At 40.1% G+C, this 20,402-nt stretch overlaps 1 protein-coding gene across 3 annotated transcripts in view; it reads right to left on the bottom strand.

Moving 5' to 3' along the window:
- Positions 1-356: 356 nt before the first annotated feature.
- Positions 357-20,402, bottom strand: part of LOC117524607 (alsin-like) — a 60,028-nt gene continuing 39,982 nt past the window's right edge. For 2 of the 3 annotated variants that reach the window (XM_034186420.1, XM_034186422.1), the window contains 14 exons: positions 18,990-19,154; positions 18,703-18,814; positions 16,660-16,737; positions 11,440-11,576; positions 10,892-11,047; positions 10,667-10,781; positions 8,816-8,973; positions 7,780-7,884; positions 7,515-7,697; positions 6,112-6,157; positions 5,807-5,868; positions 4,256-4,402; positions 3,738-3,834; positions 357-2,696 (listed from right to left, as the gene is read on the bottom strand). In XM_034186420.1, the coding sequence (XP_034042311.1) occupies positions 2,658-2,696; positions 3,738-3,834; positions 4,256-4,402; positions 5,807-5,868; positions 6,112-6,157; positions 7,515-7,697; positions 7,780-7,884; positions 8,816-8,973; positions 10,667-10,781; positions 10,892-11,047; positions 11,440-11,576; positions 16,660-16,737; positions 18,703-18,814; positions 18,990-19,154 (1,600 nt within the window). In that variant the 3' untranslated portion in view covers positions 357-2,657. The remainder of the gene's footprint in view (positions 2,697-3,737; positions 3,835-4,255; positions 4,403-5,806; positions 5,869-6,111; positions 6,158-7,514; positions 7,698-7,779; positions 7,885-8,815; positions 8,974-10,666; positions 10,782-10,891; positions 11,048-11,439; positions 11,577-16,659; positions 16,738-18,702; positions 18,815-18,989; positions 19,155-20,402) is intronic. The other variant, XM_034186421.1, reaches the window with a different exon arrangement.

Genomic DNA, 20,402 nt, shown 5'->3' with positions numbered 1-20,402 from the left:
GCAGTAGGACAAAACGTGCAAGTTTTATTAAACTGGACATGAAAAAAAAAGGACAAAGTGCTAAAAAAATTTTAAACTATGGTTTGACTACTGTTGATCAGCGCAGCCATCTTGGACTGTGAACTCGAGCTATGTGGGGTTCGATTGTGGTGACGAGTGGGAATTTCAAATTCAGCAGCCGTTCGGGGGGGGGGGGGGGGGGGGGTAACTGGGAAATTCAAACAGTACAAACGGAATGCACCGCGATAACAGTTTCATCTGATACGCATCCTGAGTCCGCCTCCTGTGGAACATGCCCACTGAGCCTGTCAGCCAGACGACCGGCCCGTCTGTGTATGTTTTTTGTTTTTTTTTTGGGGGGGGGGGGGGTACTTTTTTTAATTTAAAGGACAGTTTTGACGTCTGTTTGGCTGCTGCACAGAGTTAATGCATTTAATGTGTTTGACATACAGTTTATCCATTTCATGCACGTTTCCTTCTCTGGTCTTTTTCCCAACATGATTATGATGCAGCTGAATGTGAAATTCTTTCAAATTTCTCCCAACCAACTGATGCAAAAACAAAAAACCAACAACATTCCCCATCAAGTCGTGCCCCCCACCTCTCCAGATTTAAACATAAATAATTCATTTAAATAAAGAATTTAAACCATCTGTACTCACTGTCACTATCAACTGAGTTGATAAGTTTGATAGAGGAGCAGAATTTTCCTTTTATAAGTAACATTGATTTGTTTTTGATAAGTGTTTGAGGAACACTTTCCCGTTAAACATCTTCCTGAATTAAAGTAACGCAAGTGCTTGTCTTAATCTGCTGAGTCCAACTAAAGTGCTAAAATGTCTTTTGACCAGTGTGCAACATGTTGGTTCTGTCGGCTTCTCGAGCCTCCGTTTGGGGAAAAAAAAAAAAAAAAAAAGAACTTTTATGTTTCACATCTGTACTGTAGAATCATGTTGCGGTGTCAATAATATGTGGAGAAACCATTTGGCTGCTCCCTTGTTTCACCTCAGGGTGGCCACAGCAGATCTGAGTTGGACCTGCATGTTGATTTGGCACAAGTTTAACACCGGATGTCAAGATTAAACTCTAAATTACAGTAGAACCATCAACATCAGTATAAATACTTCTGAAAAGCTGTTAGCCACATGAAATTTTAATTTTGGGGGGATAATGTTGAAGTCATTGTTTCAGCTGCTCAACAGTCTGTTCTGGACGTTTCCAGTCTTCATGCACTGATTTGGGAGCAAAACAAACTCCATCCCAGAGAACCTCTCTGTCTTCTTCTTACTGGTTTGTGGCCATCTCTGAACACAAACAACTACTTGGACCCTTAGGTAAGAGTTAGATAAGCAGTGAGGACTGGTGTCCATCCAAAGCACGTGGCTGACTTTAAAAGTACAAGTACTACATTTACACTAGTAGAGTTCTACCTTAGAATTGGTGTGTATAATAGAAGATATACCCTACTGAATTTTCATGTACAACTAAAGCCTGACACCCCAAAACACCATCACACATTCTACAGCATGCACGTACACTGATCAAAAACATAGAAAATCCATCTAAAAAGCATTAACATATTGGCTAAAGTCAATTTCAACCCCCCCCCCCCCCCCCATAGTCCACAGTCCAATATTTAACAGGTATAACACAGAAATGAACCAAGATTTTGCAAATGTGACAAAAATTCTTGGGCAAAATCTTGAACAAAATGTGCGGCATCTTGAAAATTGAAGTGGCTAACAGCTTTTTAGCAAAAACGTAGTGTGCCAAATTAGGTGCTTGTACCACAAAATGAAAGTTTCTTATGATCTATGCATTTACCTGCTGCACTAATATAAGAACAGAAACAGGTTTCATTCATTATAAAGAACCTTTAAAATATACACAAATAAAAACGCTGCACTACCGTCACTGCGGTGCACAAACGTCACCGGATAATGCAACTGTCATTAAATGTTTCCGATGAACTCTGCCGAGGTGTGAAATAAAAATACATCTGATGCTGTGAAATCCACCAATGACCTCAATAATCCCGACGTTTTTACACGTGAACACAAACACACGTGACGTGAGAGTGAAAACAGTGAGAGCGTAAAATGTGGTTATAGGACGATAATAATATTAATATCATCATCATCATCATCACTGGTCACAGATCCAGTGTGAGTGAAATCTGACCAGACGCTGGATGAGAACTCAAAAAACTCCACACTTCAGCTGAAAATACTTCAGTGTGAGTGTGTACCACTGTCAGCAAATTATTTCATAGACAGTAACCATTTTCTGTGAATTACATCTGATGTGAATATAAAATGAATGTTTGACAGTCGTGAAGTGATTTTCTACAAAAAAAGATGTAAATATTTTGGTTTGTGCTTTTGCTGCTGACGCAAACACCAACCTTTAAATCCAACAAAGTGTTTTTGGATGTCTTCAGACTCTGTGAGCGGAGCTGCTGTTGTCACAGGCACAGACCTGGCGTGCACGAGGCGTCTGGCTGTGCACGGCCCCTCATCACTCTGTTGAGTGTTTGTGGCTCTGCACTCAGCTCCGGCACAAAACTGCTGACTTACTCTGTCTGGTTCTTCTGCAGCCGAACCTCACGTGTGATGTTTCATAGCACACGCCAACGCTGACCGTGGAACGTCTTCATGCTACGTGGTCGACTCCTGCTGGATCTGAACGTAACACGCCTGCAGCAAAACAAACAAACAAACAAAATCAGTGAGTCTGGAGGGAGGGGCTTCATCAGCCAAATAATTAAAACAATACTCAACATGTACGTAAATAAACTGAATTAAAGCTGTGCGGCCTTTCAAATTTTTAATCTTTAAGTCACAACAAGAATTTTCTTTGGCACCACTATAATTTTATTTATTAGCCTTTAAATAAGGGATTTATAATTTGATATTGCCAATATGATCACAATTTGTGTTGTCTGGGGAAAAAATTCTAAATTATTTCCACTGAAGGGAAAACATTCAAAGGGACAGCCTTGAACCATGTTTGGTGGCGACCCGTACAATCTATGACTGCGACCATAGTGACAACACAGACTGCATTGGGGCTCCCCCCGACTTACGCAAGAGATGCTGAAAAGCACACGGTGACAGCCAATCAGAGTAGAGATACACAGTGATGTTAGCTGGCTGCCCACTCAAACAAAATACTACAAGACATCAGAAAATGCTTTGAAACAGCTTATTTCTGTAAATCTAACATGTTTCTCATATATTTTGTTAAAGTTAGTGAGAAATAAACACTTCTAAATGTAAAAACACTGTTTTTAAACCAGATAACACAGCTGAAGTGATTTAAAAGATATCTTATGGATGTCAGCGTGCATGCTAAGTGTACACGCATCACACAAGGTCAAAAGTAATTTCCAGCAATTTTATTTTATATATGTATATATATGAAAGAAATAATACAGTGTCTATTACCAGCATAGACATTTTCTGAGTTTTACATTTTTTAAATTTGATTATGTCAAAATAAAAAGAGGCTTTTTTACACAAAAGTAAATAAATAAAAGAGTGGAAACTAAGTCACTGAAATCTAGAAAAAAAAAAATCTAAATTCAGTGCGGCGTCATATAACTTTTAACATCTGGATCTGTAATAAACAGCTACTTTCCAGAACTGGTGAGTTTTGGATTCTGATGAATTTTCAGTGACTTGTAACAGTAAAACACAATCTATTTTAAAATGCATTGTGTGTGTGTCAGCTGGGACCTTGAGTGTGGTGAACATCATCCCCAGCTCTCCGTGCTGAAGGTTTGGATCCATCAAATCTTCAATCAGACTCACTTCAGCTCCCAGATTCCTGATCCTGACCAGCAAAACGTCTCATTAGTGTTCATTAAACAGATCGCTGTGATCAGCAGAGCGAGCGCTGGGTTAATGGAGTCAGTCAAGTGGCTCAGCAAAATATCTGCAACTCTTTACAAAATGTTGGGTTCTGATGGATGCAGGTGAGGACCTGTGAACCTGATGTTTCAGGACGAGTTGACCTCTTTTAAAAGGCGCTGATCATTAAAGTGCACAGAATGAGACTCTATGCAGAGCCGCAACAAAACATCATTATTTTGTTTATATATATGTCAAACTTTTGTTCCATCTCAGCTGATGGCTGTTAGATTTTAGTCTTCAGTGACCACACTCAGCTGGTGATGTGAGACAGTTTGAAAAACATATTGATTATTACGTGTGTGTGTGTGTGTGTATATATATATATATATATATATACCAACCTCGCTCTCAGCACCACATACAGGAAGACGGGCAGCAGGTCATCAAGACTCCACAGGATATCATCCAGCAAACATTTCACTTCCTGTGTCAACTCCTTGAAGGTTCTCTGGATGACCAGGAGTTTGTCTGACGGCGTGAAGGTCGTACTGTGTGTGTGTCAGACATCACAGGTTAACAACTGCACTCAGGACACGTGTTCATTTCTTTGTTTTTATTAAGAAGGTCGGGTTGAGGGACTGATGTAGTAGTGTGTATTTTAAGACAGAATTTAACATGTTCTGTATTTTCTGAAGAATAAGTCTTTTTTTGTTTTGTTTTACTAGTTTGGAACATCCTGTGATTCATACTCCAGTGCAACTTATATTCTTAAAAAATGTGCATTCATTACTACTAGTGGTACTATTACTAATAATACCCACCTGACTGGAAAATCACTAAGGGCCCTTGGGCAAGGTCCTTAATCCCCTAGTTGCTCCCGGTGTGTAGTGAGCACCTTGTATGGCAACACCCTAACATCAGGGTGAATGTGAGACATTATTGTAAAGTGCTTTGAGCATCTGATGCAGATGGAAAAGCGCTATATAAATGCAGTCCATTTACCATTTATAAGCTAAAATATAATACAAAATATAGATCAAAAGGCATTTTCAATGTTAAAATCAAATATCCACTAAATCCCCAATACAGATCAGATGCGGATAAAACAGTCTGTTCATTGAGAGTGTCAGTTTGCACCTCACTGTCACAAATGAGAGGGATTGAGGCACTTTTGATTGAGATATAATGGAAAATGTACACCAAATGGGCTTTTCAATATTAAATTCAAATGTCCACAAAACCTGTAATCCGGATCAGATCCAGATCAAACGTCGTCAGGTGATAGTGAGTGTCAGTCTGCACCTCACTTTAAAATAAGAGTGTGATTGGGGCACGTTTGATAGAGATATGTCAAATGCATAAACACCCCCAAATTAAAGAGCTGATAATATACATTTAAAAAATCTGAGTTATACTCCGGTGTAAATCATGTGTGTTTTTTTAAATGACATGAAAACTTTCCTGCTGTTGCTGTTAAATTCTGTCTTTAAAAAATGGAAATGCCAACAATGCTGAGCAGGCATGTAATTGTAAAATTTCCTTCATCTTTAATCTTTAATTTTCAGTATATAATTACAAGATGTTATTTAATTTAAACAATAAGGTCATTTAAAAGCAACAAAAAAATTGGTCAAATTATCCAATGAAAGAATTTGCCCACTTAAAGACCACATAAAGACATTTCAGTCAGCAAAAACCAAACAAGCAACTCTGATTAAAGTAATGTCCAAGAAAATATGCTGAAATTGACAAACAATCTGCAGAAATGAAACTATCCAAAATAAATAAATAATACTTCTTTTGTTGTTGTTGGTTTCCACTGATCAACTGAAGTTTTCTGTCCAACTTTGTGTTTTGTTTATGGCTCAGGACCACAGAATCAGTGGACAAATACCTGCACTGTGAGGTGAAACAAACCAACACAGGAGCTCCTGCAGCTCACGTTCAGGTACCTGATCTGCTGCAGCGTCTCCACGGCAGACGCAAAGCAGGAGTCTCTACTGCTGGACACAATCTGGGACAAAAGACACCAGAAAACCTGACATTAAAACCACAAAATTTAAGACACTAAAGAGAGAAGACACTGGTTGGACATGAATGATGTAGCTGTTGTATTAAACCTCTTAATAAAAGGAAGAGTGGACAGATGAACAGACAGGCAGGCAGGTGGACAGATGAGAGGTTCAGTGGAAGAAATGACTTAAGGGGATTAAACAAAGTGAGAAAAGCTACGAGAAAACTGATTAATGCACCAAACCTGTTTTTTCTCTCCCAGAATGGACATGGACACTGGCCAGAACCTCCTACAACAACAAAAAGTATTACTGCAAATACAATAAAGTACAAAACTCAAAAAACCTGTCAAATATTTGTAAATGTTTTTGGACAGGTGATAGTCTAGTGGTTAAGTGTTGAGTTTGAGACCAGAGGATCACTGAATAAAACCCCCCCCAAGACCAGCCGATCACTAAGGACCCTTGGGCAAGATCCTTAATCCCTGGTTGGTCCCGGGGTGCAGTTGAGTGTGATACATGGTAGCATTCTGACTTCAGTGTGCGTAAGAGAGCGAGAGAAACAGAGAACGGGTGAATGTGAGTCATCATTGTAAAATGCTTTGAGCTTCTGGTTTAGAAAAGAAAACATTCTCTTTCAAAACTACAAGTTAGTCCAGTTTGATTGTTAGCTTTGGTCAAACCTGCAATAGAAACGATTAAAGCTGTACGGCCTGTTTTTTTTTTATTCATGTTCATGTCGTAAAAATAATTTTATTTGGCACCACTATAATTTTATTCCTTAGCATTAAAATAAGGGATTCATAAAATAATAATCACCAATATGATCAAAATTCACACTGTCTGGAAACAATTTAGAATTTCAACCCCTGAAGGGGAGAAATTCAAGTGATCAGACACTGTGACCTACATTTGGTAGCAACGTCACATCATGTGGGGACTTCCCCTGACTTGCGCAAGAGATGCTGGGAAGAACACAGCAACAGCCAATCAGAGTAAAGAAAGGCAGTGTGACATCAGCTGGCTAATTGCTTGAACTAAATAAACCAAAATGCAGGAAATACTCTGAAACAGCTTCTTTCTGAATAAATCTAAAGTTTCTCATATATTTTGTAAATGTTAGTGAGAAATAAACACTTCTAAATCCAAAAATGCAGTTTTTGAGACCAGCTAACCCGTCTGAAGTGAATTTTAAGACATCTTACAGATGTTAGCATGCATGGGAACGCGCATCAAGCAAGTGGATCAGATCACAGGTAATCTCAAAACCTCACATGTGCATATGTGTTTCCTCCCGTAGATGGTGCACAACCAGGACATTTAAAAAGATTTCTTTTAATGTTGGAAGATGGAGCTTTTACAACAGGATACTTTACAACAAACAACGTAACATACAAGCACAACGTAGGAAATTAAACATACAGAGAGTTAAACAGCTCTCACATCTGGCCATGCCTGGTACAAAAAAATAATCTCACACATGTGCACACGCTGTACTGTCAAAAAATGTGAAGTATTGTATCAATAGAATAGATACAATAGATATAATTAACAATCACCTGAGCTATAGCAGTTTAAACGCCAACACCAGCTAATTGTTATTTTTGTGTGTGCAGAAAGTGTGTTTGTGTTGTAACTACACACTCACTCCTGTACTCCCAGGAAAGTGAGGAGCGACTGATCGGGCTGCTTGTTGAGCCTCAGGATGTGTTCCCAGTACTGCGCCTCGTCCTGCTCTTCCCGCAGGCAGTACAGTGTGAAAAGAGGAGGATAGAGTCGAGGGAGCAGCAGAGGGAGGAGCAAAGAGGAGCAGCTAATGACAGGAATGCTGCTGGAGGACAGGGAGGACATCCATTAGACTCTGACTGGATCACGTCTGCTCATCAGACGTGTGCGTGTGTATTCACACACACCTTTGTTTTGCTGTGTTAACGTTCAGATTTTGGGTGCATGAGGACGGACAAACAGGAGTATCTGGAATGATACCGCCCTCATCTGGTAACCCTGGAAACAGAAACCTGATGGAAAAAGTGTTAAACTGATATTAATGTTAATCAGTTGAGCCTCCAGAGGGGTTTGTGATGGAACAATCTCTGTCTGTCTGTCTGTCTCTGGGCAGATATCTCAGTAACCACTTGGCCAGTTAGATTTATACTGCAGATTTGTATTGTTATTGATAACCTCTCTGTATGACATTAATATGAAGGTCAAGATCAATCAAGGTCACTGAATAAACTGAAAATCACTTTTTTTTTTTTTTTTTTACAATAACTTCCAAACTTCAATTTTTTTCTGGGTGTGTATACTTTTTTATATTTATTTTGCTTTGTTTCCCCCAAACAGGTTTAGTTTTATTTAATATGTAAATATCTTGAAAACTAGAAAATGTAGGTTGTATTTCTTTAGATTTAAGATGCACAATATTTTGACGATATAACCTTCAGATGAGTTATTGCAGTTTCTGGTTCTTATGTATATTTGTCTGTTTTCTGAGAATTTTGATTTTGTGTACTATATCTTCTTCCCTAAAAGTGTTTTTATGGGTGGTGGGGGGGACTACAACATGTGGTTCCCATGGGATCAAAAAAGCTTTTCAACCTACCATCCCTGGTTCTCAAGACCAGGCACCTAAGTGGCTCGACTCTACTCTTTTCTACTCTCCTATTTTACTCTTCCTTTTTAGATATTTAGATAAACCTTTATATACTAGCATAGTTCCACCTTAGAATTGGAATATAATATATAAAATATACCTTACTGAATTTTCATGTAGAACAATTTCAAGTGCACATGAATCAGGAAATAGAAGACCATCTGCTGATCGATGAAGGATAAAAGCTCCAAAAAAAGGTGTTCTTCAGCCTGACAGATTTCCTTACTGGATGCAGGTGATCTGCACCTCTGCTAGTGAAGTTCTGAAAAAAGACAGGTGTGAAGAGTTGAAGGTACCTGACGATGCTGTATAAATGTGTGAGGTAGGCCTTGATCTCAAGGACGGCCTGTGTGAGTAGCCTGCGGTTGGATCCTACGCCCACGTAGGTCATCCTGTAGACTGTCACCAGTGTCTCCACCAGCCAGCCCAGAGGATGGAAGGGTGTCTCACACGCCTGACGTAAGAACAACACCAAAACAAACACACGCAAAGAAATACTTATGTTAATGGAAAAAACAAAAACAATCATTAGAGAAACATACAAGGAACTCTCAGCTTCTACAGTTAGTCTGACACTCGTGAAACTGCTGTATAAGCTGCCGTTAGTTAGTTTGTAAGCCGAGAACTGTGGTAAACTTATTTCATGCACATCTTCACCCAGATGAAGAATAGTCACCAAGTTTAAAGCATTTTTCCTTGGTTCAGCTTACTGATAGCTGAAAACCACAGCACTAAGGCGCCGGGTGCTTTGCTGTGCTTAAATTCTTCCAAACACACAGTACTTAGAAGAATAAGAAGAAGAAGTAAGAATTTACCAACAAACAAATACTTTTACAAAGATTTATCTGCGTACCTTCATAATAAAAATCTGTATCCATGTCAAATGCAGAAGATTAAAAAATATAACCAATGAAATTGCTCATTTCTGCCATGTTTAAAAAAACAAACCAAGTGTTTAAATCAGTGGTGTCCAAAGTGTTCCAGAAAGGGCCAAGAGGGGGCAGGGTTTCTCTGCAGCCACCGACTCCACCAGGTGATTTCACTGATTAACTGATTCCATCTGCTCAAAATGATATTAATCAGTGAAATCACCTGGTGGAGTTAGTGGCTGCAGAGAAAACCTGACCCCTCTTGGCCCTTTCTGGAACAAGTTGCCCACCTCTGATAGAGATAATAATATAACAACTAAAACATCCAGTCAGTATTATAAGTTTCTGTGTTCAGTGGAATTGAGTAACTATATTAAAAATATTACTTCCCTTTGGAAAAAATAAAACAGAAAGGAGTAGCTTTTTGTGAGACACACTAGAAAAATGCATCCATAAGTGTAGAATGCACATGGGAGTGAATTAAATATGTTTGTGATGTTTTAATACAAAGTATAAGATGTGGACACAACTATTTGGAAAAGTTCAGGCAAAACAAGCCGAGTGAACTTGTTTGAGCTAAAATAACGTTAGGGGAGGTGATGGTCTAGCGCAGGGGTTGGCAATTAATTTTTACAAGGGGCCACATAGGGAACCTGAATGATGTCTGAGGGCCACACCATCGATAACTCGGCTGTCTCCCATTACAAATTTTACAAAAAATTACCTATTTAATAGCTTTTATAGGTAATTTTTATTATTGTAATAATATGTAAATATTTAAATATACCTAAATAAACCTCTCTAATAATTTGCAACACACAAGCTTGACATTTTTAATATATGTAATAATAATCACAGACCTCATGAGGGCCGGACAGAGACATGCAAAGGGCCGCATGTGGCCCCCGGGCTGCAGTTTGCCCAGGTCTGGTCTAGTGGTTAAGAGTTGGGTCTGAGACCAGAGCATCCTCGGTTCAAATCCCAGCCTGACTGGAAAAATCACTAAGTGCCCTTGGGCAAGGTCCTTACTCCACTAGTTGCTCCCAGTGTGTAGTGAGCACCTTGTATGGTAGCACCCTCACATTGGGGTGAATGTGAGGCATTATTGTAAAGCACTTTGAACATCTGATGGAGATGGAAAAGTGCTATATAAATGCAGTTCATTTGATTTTAGACTTCACCCGTGCAAAGCACCTTGAAGCCACTTTGTTGTGATATGGCGCCCTATAAATAAACTGAACTGAGCCAATCAAAAACACACAACATACTCAGGTGTACCTTGGTGAGGTATCGTCGTATGATGTTGTAGTTTGATGTGGTAACTGGCGCTTCGTGCTGAGGAATAATCTCCAAACTCTCCAAAACTTTCCTCTGAGACCGACTGAGCTCTGGGCTGCAAGTGCGCGCACACACACACAAATACATTTATACTGACAAATGCACTCTTTAGCAAAACATGGAAGAGTACCATTTACAGTTACTTTTGGCTAACTACGTATCTACCAGTGTCGTCGTGTGGCTGTGATGGTAACGGCGATTTTCTCCCAGGCGACCGTCCTCTCTCCTCTCCCGGGGCCACTGCAGCCCAGTCGACTCCAGCACTCCTCAAACACACAGCTCCATCTCTGACCCGCAGGCACCAGATACTGACCCAACCTGCTGCATGCACGCACACAGGATTATACCATTTAAACTACTACTATTACTGCTGATGGTGTTTCAACCAAAAAGACAAAAGAAAAGGACAAGCATGTGTCACTCTGCATTATTACACAATGAGACTTCATTATCTGGTGAAAACACAGAATTATTCACAAAAATACACAAATGAGACGTGTGCGACTCTTACCAACAGCTGTACGACATCACAGCATTCAAATGGTGTTTGTGGAGAAAATGCAAGTTAAATTTAAACCAGATCCTTCTGTGTGTTTAGTGGCTGTGAGATGTGGTTCATTCTTTGATGTGTTGCTCCAAATGAGTCTTTACCTTTCATACACACAGTCACCAGCTTCAGTCTTTTATGTGACAGCAGGCGGCTTCATACTCACAACATGACGTTTGTGTCTTTGCTGTCCACCTCGTCCAGGCTCGGTTTAGTGTAGGTTCCGATCACCTTCAGCCCGCTCGCCCACTCCCCACTGAATACGCCCTCTAAAGAGTCACCGTTAGCTAGAGACAAAGCACCCTGTGAAACACGAGACGTGTCATGTCCTGCAGTGACTAGATTCTCTGTCAAACGTGCTGATTTCTGTGCAGCTGCTGACACAGTCAAGACTAGGGTTGGGTATTGAGAACCGGTTCTTCTCAGTATATTGTTAAGAAATGATTCGATCCTCCGACATCGATACTCTTTTTGCTTAACGATTCCCTTATCGGTCCTTCAGAGCGGCCGCTGTTTTGAGGATGTTTGTCGGGAAAATGATCATTTCTCTACATTGATTACAGACCCTGCAGTGGTTCTGTAATCAACCATTTCTGCAGTGTGGCTCTTCAGAAGCGGCAGCTCCGCTTCTTAACCCCTCTCAAAGCCATTAAAATGTCAATTGTGAATCACTTTTGTGCAGATTAAAGTGACTAACTAGGACTCCTGTCTTGTTGTGAGAAAGAAACGAGAATCGTCCTCTGTTCCGTTGCTCCAAACGCTGCACCACTCTCTGCCGAGTCGAGTCCGCGATGAATTAATAACTTCGAAGTGAATCACCATTTAAATCAAATGACACCTCTTTCCAAACGCTGTAATACAAACAATAAACTACATGTTAAAGATTTTGTATATATGTTATCACTGTTAAACGTTTGTACATTTGTCTTCTTTCTCATGAGAACGGTGTTGTGCTGTTTTGCACTTCACCCTGAGAATGTATGTGTTATTCAACCTTGTTTAGCTTTGTCTTCTTTCTCATGAGAACGGTGTTGTGCTGTTTTGCACTTCACCCTGAGAACGTACGTGTTATTCAACCTTGTTTTAGCTTTGTCTTCTTTCTCATGAGAACGGAGATGTGCTGTTTTGCACCTGTCTTAATGCAATCCTGAGAATTCAATTTTGTTTTAGCACTCTGGGGTCAATCTGAACTGGGAATGAAGGACTGGATGTACTTATTGTTATAACATAACTTTGTTTTCGTAGCCGCTAACGACTGGGAGTAAAAGAACTGAAGGTTGAATTTTGACTGATTGTGATGCTTAGTGTTCCAGGCAGATGCAAAACAGCTGATAACTGCAACAGACGAACGAGATGTGCTGACCTGAAGTGTTCTTCCTTACAGCTGCACTTGACGTATGCGTTTATGTTATGGGAAGAAACTTGTCTTGCGTCATTACCCCCACCCTTAGGACAAGTTTCTTGTTTATGTGATGAGGGCGTCTCTTAATAAAAAGAGCGGAAAAGCAGGCCAGACTTTAGTGTAGCCTTGGTGTACAGCCTGGCCGCACTCCGCGCGTAATATTTGACTTTCTGTCTCACTGGTGTTTCTTGACTCTGTTTGTCTTGTTAAAGGTTTTAAAAATGTTTGGAGGAGAAAATACCCAACATTGACTGGGGGCTCAGTCCGGGATCTCAACAATACCGGAGGTGTCCAGCGGAGGTCGTCAAGTCCAGACGTAAATCCTTGGCCAAGGTCCGATCGATTGATCGTGTCTGCAATTGTCGGCCACCGTTGGCATCGTCTGGTTGACGAGATTTTCCCGAAGAAGACAGACAGGAAGTCGAGTCAGTGAGTAAAATTTCTTTGTAAACAGTACTGAGTGAGTGGTGATCAGATCACATAAACAGTTAAATTCCGCAAGCGATGATACAGAATCGTCTGTTAATGCAAAGCAGTTAAACTCTGTAAGGAGGGTGCGGACTCCTCTGTTTATATACGCGTACCGGTAGGGGATAAAAGTGATCACATTAAACAGTTAAACTCCGTAAGCGATGATACAGAATCGTCTGTTAATGAAACACAGTTAAACTCTGTAAGGAGGGCGGACTCCTCTACGGTTGCGAGGGACGCAAGTAGTTAAATTCCGGAAGGAGGATACGGACTCCTCTGTTTTAATACGTAAAGGAAATCCCGGGTAGAAATATGTGCACTGTAAAAAGTAGTTAAATTTGGCAGGGACGGCGGAGTCCCCTAATGCAGGACAGTAGTTAAATTTCACGGGAGGGCGAGCTCCCCTGACATAAGAATGCGCGTACGATTATTAGGAGTGTTTCTATGTGTAAATAGTGTTTTGCGCAAGTGTAAATAACTGTGTGAAAACTGTGTGTGTGTAATACTTTGGACAACGTTAGTGACAACCGTGCGTGTGGAAGCAGAGGCAAGTGATTCCGCTTCCTACGGGGAGGTGAAAGGAATCAACCACACGACGGCAAATTAATTGTCACGTCCAAAGAAAGTGTGAAAACTTCAGATTTAGAACACCCTAGGTGTGCCCCCGTCTGAAGTCCAAATTATAACAAGGGATAATAAAAATGGGGGGTAAGACGTCTAAAAATAAGGAAAATTTATCAACTGACGACTGGAAATTTATGGAGGCAAAAAATCCAAAAGCAACAAAGAAATTGGAGACCTGGATAAATAAACATGACTTTGACGGACGACTGAACCTGATCAGTATACAGAAGCTGAAGAAGGAGTTAGAACGGGAACATAAAGGTGATGAGAAAAAGATGCAGAAAGTAGGGGCAGATTTAGTGGACAAAATAACAATTGGCTTTTAATGGCAGAACAAGCAGGACTAGCAGCAAAGAAGGACTGTGTTGTGTGTATGGGACCCAGACCTATATTACAGGTAATACCGGCAGCATTACCCAAAGACTGTCTACTGACTGCTATGACACAGACATACATTGCGGCAAACAACAAATGTTTTAAGTGGGACAAGATCTATCCAGTGACCAAATTGACTAAGATCAAACCTTTATTCTCAACCAAAGTTGGGCATGCTAACCATACATGTGTACACTTGACAGGGACAAGTAAGACTTTGGGTAGCTTAAACCACACCGCCTGGTGTAAGAATGTGGTCCATAGTACTCCCACATTCAAACCTGTCGGGAGGAGTGACGTATGGTGGTGGTGTGGGGATAACAGAATCTTTGACAGACTGCCACGGAATGTGTCAGGTTATTGTGCCTTAATATCATTATTGTTACCAGTTGAAGCCATACCCATGACCCCTGAAGACGTTACGACATATGCAGCCTCTCTTATTCCTGAAGATTGGCAGAAAGGCATAGCCAGACATAGAGTGAAAAGAGATTGGAAAGGAGTGGGAAATCCAACATATATTGACGCAATAGGAGTCCCCAGGGGAGTGCCTGACGAGTATAAACTGGTTAATCAAATAGCAGCTGGATTCGAATCTTCCATCTGTTGGTGGTGCTCAATTAATAAAAACGTGGACAGAATAAACTACATCCACTACAATGTACAGAAATTAGGAAATTGGACTGAGGAAGGATTTAAGGCTGTCCATTCACAGTTAGAAGCCACGTCCCTTATGGCCTTCCAGAATCGTATTGCTCTGGATATGTTGTTGGCAGAGAAAGGAGGTGTTTGTGCCATGTTCGGAGAACAATGCTGCACATTCATTCCCAACAACACGGCTGCAGACGGCAGTCTCACTCAAGCCATTGACGGGCTGAGGACGTTGAACAGGAAGATGAAAGAGCACAGTGGAGTAAACACCGAAGGCTGGGATTGGTGGCTGGAAGGGATGGGAAAATGGAGGTCTTTGATTTCTTCACTATTAGTGTCTATAGCAGTATTTGCTGCAATTCTAACATTGTGTGGATGTTGTTGTATTCCATGTCTCCGAGGCCTTGTAAATAGAATGATAACCACAGCAATAAGTCCAGGACCAGGAGGGGGTCCAGCATCATATCCACTTCTGGGGACAGATGACGACAAGGAGGACGATGGCTCTCCTGACCTGTACACAGACCAATGGAAGTATGATGACCCAGACACCGATGATGGTGACAATGATGACATCACCTCTGGGGTGTAAGCCTATAGAGAAAACATACCATGATGAACCTCTTAGTGAAAATCTCAAAAAGAAGTGCTAAGCTGAGTGATGCCTACTGTATGTTTAACAGGCGATAAACAGGAGGGGAATGTTAAAGATTTTGTATATATGTTATCACTGTTAAACGTTTGTACATTTGTCTTCTTTCTCATGAGAACGGTGTTGTGCTGTTTTGCACTTCACCCTGAGAACGTACGTGTTATTCAACCTTGTTTTAGCTTTGTCTTCTTTCTCATGAGAACGGAGATGTGCTGTTTTGCACCTGTCTTAATGCAATCCTGAGAATTCAATTTTGTTTTAGCACTCTGGGGTCAATCTGAACTGGGAATGAAGGACTGGATGTACTTATTGTTATAACATAACTTTGTTTTCGTAGCCGCTAACGACTGGGAGTAAAAGAACTGAAGGTTGAATTTTGACTGATTGTGATGCTTAGTGTTCCAGGCAGATGCAAAACAGCTGATAACTGCAACAGACGAACGAGATGTGCTGACCTGAAGTGTTCTTCCTTACAGCTGCACTTGACGTATGCGTTTATGTTATGGGAAGAAACTTGTCTTGCGTCATTACCCCCACCCTTAGGACAAGTTTCTTGTTTATGTGATGAGGGCGTCTCTTAATAAAAAGAGCGGAAAAGCAGGCCAGACTTTAGTGTAGCCTTGGTGTACAGCCTGGCCGCACTCCGCGCGTAATATTTGACTTTCTGTCTCACTGGTGTTTCTTGACTCTGTTTGTCTTGTTAAAGGTTTTAAAAATGTTTGGAGGAGAAAATACCCAACACTACACCTGATCAAAATGTTTTTTTTCCCTCCCAAAATGAGACGTGCAGTGCTGACGTGCAGCAGCCAGCTGAGCTCAGCTCAGACGTACGGAGAGACATTCATGCCATTAATGTCTGAAAGGAAATGGTTTTGACAGAAACTACAGATTTTGTTTATTTCTATTTATGTCCAGAGATCAAGGATCAAGTGACCAATTTATTTACTTTAAGACTCAAAATGTTGACATAGAAAACCTGTAAAGCCTACTTTTAGTACAGAGAAAATTCACAGGAGGTATCGATAAGGGATTCGATAAGGAATCGGATCGTTAAATAAAATCTTATCGATACCCATCCCTAGTGAAGATGGAAAACATCTTCTACTAAACAATCAGACATTAGCGGAAAAATAACACCATTAAACATGGACACAATAACCTTAAACAAACACATACACACACACACGTGAGGAGATAAAGATGATTCCTACCTTCCCGTTCACGGTCCAGTCATCACAAAACTCGCCGTGAAATGTGGTGTCATCATCTGACAGCAACAGACCTGCACCCTGAAAGAAACCACACAGGACTCCTCAGCAAACCTTTACTGGAACGTTGAATTATTCCGACTGTAAATGCATAATAACTCAAGTTGGGTCAACAATTTACACAGCAAATAACTAATCAATCTATGCCGAGGTGTTGATTGATTACTGACAACCAACAGTCACTAACTCAAAATTATTTACTGACGTTTAACAAATACAAACATATTGTGCTCCTGTGCACAGGAGTTATCTGTATCCAAGAGATTTCAGAGCAACTTGCATTGCCCAGTGTCAGGACACTACCATAGGTCTGAGGTGAAAGTCTGCGTCTTTCAGCAGGACAATGACCCGAAGCAGACACACAACAACACCCACACGAAAAAGATGGCCTGTTTTAAACTGTTCAGCAACCAGCCCTGACCTAAATCATGTTGAAAACACTCGTAGAGAACTGAAATCTGTAAAAAGGACTCCTGCAACCCTAAAAGAACATCCACACAGAGCAGAAGATATGACCAGCAGACAGCTGCAAGGTTCTTCAAGAAGAGGAACCAATCAGCAGCTAACGATGGTTATTGGTACAGAACCTCTGAACGTCCTGCAACCAAATATTAGTGAAAGGTGTCAATAGCTATCACCAGGGTATATTTTGTGTTTGTCTTATTCCAATATATTATGCAAGATCTTTTTGTTGTTGTTGTTATTATTAATTAAATTTCTTTGTTTCTTGTATTTCAGTAACCATTACATTTTATTAAACAGTTTAATGATAAAAATCACTATAAAAATGTGCATGTTCACTTGCATATGCGATACTCACAGGGGCGCCACTAACTTTAAGGAGTGCAAATTAATGCAGCGTAATCACATATTTGCTTTGAAGTTGGAAAGATCATATAAGTAGGTCAAAAAAAAAAAAAAAAAAAAATCAGATCCACCAGTCCATATCAGCTATTTTTAAACACCATATATAAATGGTGTACGTCATATTAAATTACAGTTCTGTGAGCACATTAACAAAATGATCGCATCCACCCCAACTACTTGTTGAAAATGCATTACTGTATTTTTTGGAGAATAGGTCGCACCTGTTAAAAAAATGCCATTTGAAGAGGAAAAACCTTCATATAATATAAATTGCACATTTTTTCCTTTATTATCAGCTCATTTGTGATTTTTGTGCATTGTTGCTGTGTACCCCTTATTATTGGCATTTATTGTTTTATTATTGGAGTTTATTTTATTTAGTGCTTTCTGTGTAGGCTCTCAGTTGTCCAGGTGGTTTCCATAGTAGAGAAGCTTGAATCTTCGACTGGACTGGGTTGCTTGACGTGAGGACGTTTCGCTTCAAATCACAGAAGCTTCCTCAGCTACAATTCTTGCTCTGGTAGTCTGACTTCGGCCTTGGCTCTTGTAGAGAAGAATAAACCAGAAGCCAACAAAAGCTGGAGTTTTTTTAACCTAACCAGGGTTCTGTGATTTGAAGTGAAACGTCCTCACGTCAAGCAACCCAGTCCAGTCGAAGATTCAAGCTTCTCTACTTATTTAGTGCTTTTTGATTCCCGTGAAAGTCTTATATAAATAGTTACTATAATTATTATTATGAATAATAAACACATCATTTTTTCAACATATAAATCACACTTGAGTATAATTTGCAAGGACTCCCAAAGTAATTTAAATAAAATGCAACTTTTACTGTGGAAAAAATTATGTATCTATAAGTGGCTGTAAATTTCTGTAATATAAAATATCTGAACCTCTAAAGTAAAGAGACGAACAGGTCTGTTTATACATATTGACAGATATGATTTATTCCAATTATTTCTTCAAGAAGTCAGACTTATTTTTGCTCATGCACTTCACATGGTGCACTACCGTTGTGTCAAGGTTCACTGAAATCCATAAAGTGTTTTATGATTTGCTTTTACGCGACTCACAGGCAGACAGACATTATGATGAACACAGAGCTCAGAGTGGACTTACTGTCATCTTGTTGTCTCTGAAGGTGCCCTCGTAGTACACACCATACTGTGTGACCACCACAGCGCTGCCGTGCCGCTGGTCATCCAGCCACAGTCCCATGTACTTCTCACCTCTGAGAGAAAACATTTAACAGACAAAAAAAACAAGGTTTGCTGTGTGGCTGCTGCATTCCCCTTCTCTCTACACCTGGAGTTGTGTCATTACGGTCATCAGCATAAAACTTGTTAAATCAACACCTGTTTTGTGAAAAACTTTACTTGTGTTTGTGATACAGCAGTGAAGCCAACCTTGTGATGTCATCGTAGATTCCATATCCGCTCTTCCTGTCTTGGACCCACTGGCCAATGAAAACACTGGAGGACGTTCTGGTCATCGTACCGGAGCTTAGCATGCCATAACCATGTCGCAGGCCATCGCAGAAGTTGCCTTCATAGACCTCACCAGAAGCATACCTTATTAGATTGGACACAAGCATCAATAAACACAGTGTTTGAAAGCATCCTAGTACAAACAGTTTGCATTTCATAATGAATGACATAAATGAAGTCCTAGACACTTGGAAATGTTCATGTGTTCATCCCCTGATTTTTCAAAAGAAAACTAGGTGGAAAAGTGATGATTTGTATAAACAGTAATCCTTGTTTTGTTTTTTTGTCCAATTACTTAAGACCTCAGAAATTATAGCAGCTATACACAAAATAGTTAATGTGATATTGTTGTGAAACCCCTTGAATTAAAATTAAACGTCTGCTTTACATCCACATCTTGACCATTTCATTCCAACTTCACTGTGGTGGTTTAGAGGCACAATTACAAAACCTGTCACTGTCTAAATACTTATGGACCTGACTATTTGTGTGAAAAGAGACTCATAGTTCTGTTCTGTTCCTATTTCAATATCAAGGACTTGTCACTTGAGTTTCTACCAAACTGAAGTTTGTGTAAGTAATGCTTAGAGTGGATACAGTTAGAATAACGAATAATAATAACAAATATTATTATATGGCTGCGACGCAACTCGCACTCTGATTGGCTGGTTTCCCATCGTTACCATGGTCGTCGGTCCGGAATGTGTATTACATTCGTTACAAACCAGAAAGCTAAAAACATGATTAGAAAAACCAAGTTGGACATGAATGTACTCCACAAATATCTAAACAGCATCAGAAAAAAAACAAATTGAAAGTTTACCAGCTAAACAGCTGGACCATCTGTTAGCAAGTTCTTCATGGAGGTGAAGCAAACAGGTCTGACTACGAGCCCAAAACCTTCAGGAGCTTCCATATTTGGGTGACACCATAAGTTTGCATGTTTACATATAGCCATATAATAAAGGAGTTATTAACCTTGCTTGATCGGTCTGTAGGGGAACATCAGACCGAGGTGTTTTTCACACGGACCTTGCTAACGTTCTGTCCGTACTGTCAACACTTGGGTCTGATATTTTCCTGTAAAGACCTCGCACTCAGTTAATAATTATTTAAGAATGACAAACTAGAATACAGCTGGATCTGATTTTTTTGTTGTTTGTTTTTTTTTTTACACAAGTTAAATGCAAAAGCTTGAGTTTCTATATCAAGCACTTAAAATCTTGTGGTTTACACTCATTTTAACAGAACTGACTTAAGCCCAATTGATGCTACTCCATATCCACAACTCCACAGTCACACAGACCCTCTGCGTCACTGTGTCGTCAGATC

The sequence above is a fragment of the Thalassophryne amazonica genome, chromosome 14 (assembly GCF_902500255.1).
Source record: "Thalassophryne amazonica chromosome 14, fThaAma1.1, whole genome shotgun sequence".
NCBI classification, from domain to species: Eukaryota; Metazoa; Chordata; class Actinopteri; order Batrachoidiformes; family Batrachoididae; genus Thalassophryne; species Thalassophryne amazonica.
This window is presented reverse-complemented; position numbering and strand designations above follow the sequence as displayed.